This window comes from Pelobates fuscus, chromosome 2 (genome assembly GCF_036172605.1).
Source record: "Pelobates fuscus isolate aPelFus1 chromosome 2, aPelFus1.pri, whole genome shotgun sequence".
Lineage (NCBI taxonomy): Eukaryota > Metazoa > Chordata > Amphibia > Anura > Pelobatidae > Pelobates > Pelobates fuscus.
In genome coordinates, this window is record NC_086318.1 from 26471609 (window position 1) to 26477981 (window position 6373).

Below are 6373 nucleotides of genomic sequence, written 5' to 3' on the forward strand. Positions count from 1 at the left end.
AATCACATGCACACGCGGACATATATGTAAGAAAAATAAAATGTATACGTGATAAATTAGAAATATGCATACATACTTTAAAATCAATTTAAAAAATAAAATGGGTGTGTGTATAAATTATTCTAATTCCATTTTTCTATTTATACAAGAGGAAGTATGTACTTTGGTAATATCAAATTAAAATATAAAAAGTGTGTTTTTATGTTTTGTCTATTTTTTGGAGTCAAAGAAGAATACATTATACTAAAATAGAGTGGCTGATTTGGACTTTTATTTAGTTTTTATATTTCAAATTTCTAGTTTTTAATTTATTACTTTTTATTTGGAATCATTAAACATTTTTTATAACCACTGAAGTCCTTGAAGCCTCTGGGAATTTCTGTAGGGAAGTGCCATCCCTTTACATTGCTGATTACCCTCAGAGACAGAAATTTAAGGCTCTAAACAAGGTGAGCATAACATTTACCACCTAAATATTTTCTGCCAGTTTGCACAAATACCACCCATTGGATTTCTTTCTCCTTTTGTTTCCTGTGTTGCTTTGGAGGTACATCTCAGAGGAAGGGTGTGTTGCTGCCCAAAGAGCACAAAGGCTTACGTTACGGAGCCAATATTATATAGGCTCCAGACCATGTGAGTGGTTCTAGTTTTTTACTTTTAGCACTCATTATCATCAAAACCATCTACACTATATGTTTTCTATCTCTTTGTTCCCTTCTTTGTATGTTCACAAGCATATTCTTGAATTTAAGACCACACTAAATTGTTGGGGTAAGTGAACCCCTCTATCACTTTTATTTGTATAAGCGCTCCACTAGTTGGTGTATTTTATAAAACATCTTTATATATTGTTCATTTATTGTGGAAATAAGGGTATTCCACTTTATGTGTTTGAGCTGCTTTGTATTTATGCATAGAATTGTATCACTTATTACCTCTGAATAGGGGTTTTATTCTTTTTTTTGTTAAGTTTGCTGAAGTTCGGTAGTTCGGAAGTGCAGAACCGAATTGTCGAAGTTCCAAATTTCAGAATTTCCGAATTGCCGAAGTTCCGAAGTGCTTCGGATTTCTGAAAAGTGGCAAAACAAGAGAGAGGGAGAGAAAATTACGTGAATGATGACAGGAATCTTGACCAGTAAGCTAATTCCTGGCACCTTGGCCCTATAGATGTGCAAGTGGTTGTGGTGGCGGTCCTGGCACTCGGAGCCCTATAGATGTATAAGTGGTTGTGGTGGCAGTCTAGGCACTGGGAGGCGGGAGCCCTATAGATGTGTAAGTGGTTGTGGTGGCAGTCCGGGCACTGGGAGCCCTATCTAATACACATCTATAGGGTTCCCGGACTGCCACCTCAACTACTTACACATATATTGGGCTCCCACCTAAAGTGCCCGGACTGCCACCACAACCACTTACACATCTATAGTGCTCCCGCCTCCCAGTGCCCGGACTGCCACCACAACCACTTACACATCTATAGGGCTCCCACCTCCTAGTGCCCGGACTGCCACCACAACCACTTACACATCTATAGGACTCCCGCCAACCAGTGCCAGGACTGCCACCACAACCACTTACACATCTATAGGGCTCCCAGTGCCCGGATTGCCACCACAACCACTTACTAGACATGTGCAATTCAGGCATTCGGATGCTTACAAAGTTTTGAAGTGCCGAATTACCGAAGTTCCGAATTGCTGAAGCTCAGTAGTTCGGAAGTGCCAAACGGAACCAAATGCCATTGCCTGAATTGCCGAAGCAGATTAATTTTTTTACTTACCCGAATTTCTGAACCGAACCAAATTTTTTGCCCATGCACATCCCTATTGGTAGCACACTATGCTGTGAAGGACTGAAATTCTGCAGCACCCCCAAGGTCTTACTGCTCAAGAAAGCACATGTACAGGCCCGTCTGAAGTGTACCATCAAATCTTGGGTGAGAACCACCTTCCCTCAGCCAGGGCATTAAAAAAAGGTTTCATGGATGGGTATTCCAGCATGACAGGGCTGTACAAAGGGTGGGGGCATGCTGCTGATGGCTATAAAGGAGTGGCTCAAGATGAAGCACATTAAGGTCCTGGAGTGGCCTAGCCAGTCTCCAGACCTTAATCCCATAGATAATCTGTGGAGGGAGCTGAAGGTTTAAGTCGCCAAACGTTGTTCTCGAACCCTTAATGAGTTGGAGATTATCTGCAAAGAGGAGTGGGACAAAATCCCTTCTGAGATGTGTGGAAGCCTGGTGGCCAACTTTATTATTCTGCCTCTCACTGTAAAAATATGCCTACCATTAACATTATAGACTAATCACATACTAGCATGTGGAACTGTGACATAGTTACAGACATATAGAGAAAAAGACTCAAGTACATGCATTTCAACTTTCCAGATATCTGTGATACTGCTTTTAATCTAAAAGAAACAAAAAACTCCACTTGGTATTATTTTTAATTTTGCCAGAAATTTGGAAAACATTTTCTTGACTCCAAAATGACAGGCAGTCATTTCTCTAGTTCACCAAATCGTCGCCACAAAGTGCACTGTAAGAAGGCTCTTCCGATAGCCAAAACGTGTATGCTGTATTTTATCGTGTTTTTATGCTTTTTTATGAGTGCCTTTCTGGGTTTCTGTTAGATGGTATAGGGGATTTGTTATAGATTACTTATATCCTAAGTACCATTCTTGTTTGTAGTACACACTGATTATTATTAGGAGAGGGGAGACCTGGGGTGGCCAGTTGGTCAGCTCTTTGGTCCTCCATGAAAGAGGCTAACAGGGCATCTGCCAGGGCGCTTGGGTGGCCACCTGTTTTTGCCGCTTTCCTAAAAGTGCCTTGTTAGCCTCGTTAAAGATACAGCACTGCTTGGAAACCAACTTATCCAAAGTGCAAGCCTTGTAGCAAGTAGAAGTCTTGCTACTGTGAGGTTTGCCTATAGAAATAACATTGTAGTGATCTTCTAAATCCCATAATATCTGCCAATAATGTTAAATAGTGGATTTATATCCAAACTGTGGAATGTATTTGATTTGCCTGCTTATAAGATTGGAATGGTTGAGTGTACACTTTGTAAATTTCTTTACATGGAAGCAGTAGTCATATTACACACCAGATTTCCCTTCTTATGCTCTGGATTTTTATTATCTATCAGTGCACTATTTATTCCATCTAGATCCGTATATATATGTCTATATTTAACATCAAAGCTAATTTATTGCTAGGTCGGCTCAGGAAAATTCACAGACATAAAAACCTCAGCCTCATTCTTTGCTCAGGTAGAATAGATATGCATGCAAATTTCTGACCGACTTTCAGTGATTGTAGAACGTGACTGTTTTTGGTTAATGATTAATTTGCAGGTTCCACTCCAGGTACAGGAAGAGTAACACTACGTGATTTATAACATCAGACTTTCCTTTCCTTTGCAGAATGATGTGACATAATTTTACACAAAAAAAAACAAAAAAAAACCACACACACACACACACGACAGAGGAAACTACTACTTGAAATGAAACCACATACAGATTGAAGTCCTGGAAATTAAAACCAGTGCGTGATGTCCCTCTATAAAATGTCTGGGTCTGAATATGCACAGTTCAAAGAAGTGACTTGAAGTCCATCCTTTCACATTGAAGAGCAGAAGAAGCTACTTGAATACTATGGACAGCAAGAAGACACCTTTCATGGTGAGTGTTCTATGGAATCAATGTATTTTAGTTGTTAGACACGGCACTAAATGCATGTTACAAGACTTACATATGCATTAACTAAGCGTGCTCGAAGAGTTCTATCTGGGTTTGTGGTTTGCTTTCATTTACTTTTTAATACTGAAACATTACTCATTTTGAACATACAAAAACTTATTGATTGATTAATAATGTTTGTAGGAAACATTGGAAAATGTTTGAGCTGATTTTATTAGCTGAGCTTTTTTATTGCTTTGTTTTTAGTGTGCGGTTAGTAGATGTTTGATATGAGGCACTTTAAGAAAGGTAACATAGCATACATTGGCTTCAATTTCACTTTGCTGGATAAGCTCTCAAATAGATTTCATATTTTTAGATAAAATTGTTAAATGTTTTTTTTTTCAACATATTAAAAAATCTAAAAAAATATATTATATATAAAATGTATATCAATTCAGTATATCAATATCTATATTTTTGATAATATTAAATAATTTTGAACGTTTATCCAAAAATATTAAATCATTTGAAAAGCTTACCCAACAATATTAATTAGAGGAATAAATAAGTAATGTTTCTATCAATAATAGGAAATAGACAATGGCTTGCCCTCCCCCTTACCCCTCTTAAAAGCATGAAAAACTCACTTTAATTCCAGTGCCTTGCAGGTACGTTTTGGCCAATCAGCACCTCCTCATAGAGATGCATTGAATCAATGCATCTCTATGAGGAAAATTCATGGGGACGCTGAACGGCAGAGCTGCCTACTGTGCAGCACTGAGCCAGGAAGCACCTCCAGTGGCCATCTGAGGAGTGGCCACTTGGAGGTGTCCCTAGGGGCAACGTAAACACTGCCTTTTCTCTAAAAAAGGCAGTGTTTGCATTAAAATGACTGAAGGCAATGATTATACTCGCCAGAACAACTACATTAAGCTGTAGTTATTTCGTGACTATAGTGTCCCTTTAAAGTAAGCATTGTTATAAGCCAAAAACATATTGATTATTCTTAGAATCTTATAAAGAGAAAAATAAAAGCTATAATGCATTTTGCTGTTCTGTTTCCCAGTTCCCTCTCACATTGCTGGTACTTACTCTTGGAGTCATCATGTTGGATTCGGCACAAGGTCTGGACTTAAATCATCTCAACAAAAGATGTCAACTTACAAGAGACTCAAAGTTCCCATCAGTGATTAGTGTCTCATTAAACATCACCGGCCAATCAATGCCAGCGGGTCCTGATGTGAGGAGGCGATCTCTGTCCCCTTGGGATTACAGGTAAGGGTTAACTACATTCTCCAACCGGGATCAAACAATAGACTCTGTCTTGATCAGATCATATGAAATCTACTAGAATATACTGTATTTAATATTTTTTTTTCTTTATTTCCATCATTCTGAATTGTATTATCTGCCATCTTTATAAATTATTATTATACAAATAACAGTATTTTGAAAGGTCCACAATGATCAGCGTACATGCAGTCACACACAGCCTCGAATGGGTAGTTACAATAGTTTATTAGTTTGCAATAATGCCTACCAATTGATCACATTGATATCTACCGGTTTATTATTAAATAATCGCGTTGTCTCCATACACCCCCAGCTAAACAAATAACAAAAAGTCACGATTTAAAATGGATTTATTATACAGAGAAACATGATTTCGAAAATCAAAGATATATCATATAAAACAAAGGTCATGTGATGTGTTAAATGATCTTAAGGCAGTTACATTATAAATCTATTTCTAAAAGAAGTTGTATCTTGCAAGAATTACATGATGAACCCCTGGATGTTTTAATTTGAATGTTATTTATATATATTATAGAGTGTGATGAAGGCAGCTTCTGGTTTGTTTAGTTTTCCACTAAACACCGAATTGCAAGTTACTAAATAAAACTAAATCGTAGAATTAGGCCAAAATGACTGATTTTGAAAAATAATTCCAACTTGGCTAAAGCGACACATTAGATATATTACCTAAACTTTCAAAAATGTTTTTTAATTGACAGTAATTCAGTGTTTAGTAAATACATTTTGTAGTTTCCCCACTTTGTAAAACTACTTGAACTACAGACTGATTTTAGAAGACATTTCTTAATTCTTCATAAAACACATAAAAAAGTTGAGTTCCCATCCGAAGAGATGTCATATTCTGCTTATTTAACATTACCAGATATATGGTATTTTATTTACAGTCTCTTTTTTTTGCTCTCCATTAGCATTGATGAAGAGCCTAACAGATATCCTTCAAGAATTGCTATTGCTAAATGCCGCCATCAGCGGTGTGTGGATGCTGATGGTGAATTGATGGATAGCGGGAATTCCGTTGAGATCAGACAGGAGATCCTGGTCCTGTATCGAGAAATGAAAGACTGTAAACCGACCTACAGACTGCAGAAGAAGTTGATTACTGTGGGCTGTACCTGTGTCCGGCCTATCATCCAACACCTAATGTAAGGAACCAACTCTCCCTGGAGTCACCAGAGAAATCCTTATAAGTAAAATCGGAATATTTCCCAGTTAACTTAGATGCGTTGAAGAAATGCATTGTAAATGTAACACTTAGGAAGTGTAAATTGTAATAATGCATGTTGCATTATAAAATGTATTGTTATTTGTTGTTATCATTATTATTATGTATTTAAAGGATGTAATGTTCTCAGTTAATATTATCTTCACATGTTTA

The 6373-nt window shown here is 37.3% G+C and overlaps 1 protein-coding gene across 1 annotated transcript; it reads left to right on the forward strand.

Moving 5' to 3' along the window:
- Window positions 1-3654: 3654 nt before the first annotated feature.
- LOC134586107 (interleukin-17A-like) lies at window positions 3655-6144 on the forward strand. The gene is made up of 3 exons (XM_063441617.1): window positions 3655-3681; window positions 4748-4956; window positions 5907-6144. The coding sequence occupies exons 1-3, from the start codon at window positions 3655-3657 to the stop codon at window positions 6142-6144; spliced, it is 474 nt and encodes a 157-aa protein (XP_063297687.1).
- The last annotated feature ends 229 nt before the right edge of the window (window positions 6145-6373 follow it).

Bases quoted from the DNA above. Each gene is read 5' to 3' on its own strand.
- LOC134586107 (XM_063441617.1), top strand. From the start codon at position 3,655: ATGGACAGCAAGAAGACACCTTTCATG. The intron at 3,682-4,747 runs GTGAGTGTTCTA...TCTGTTTCCCAG, and splicing joins GCAAGAAGACACCTTTCATG to TTCCCTCTCACATTGCTGGT. The intron at 4,957-5,906 runs GTAAGGGTTAAC...GCTCTCCATTAG, and splicing joins CTGTCCCCTTGGGATTACAG to CATTGATGAAGAGCCTAACA.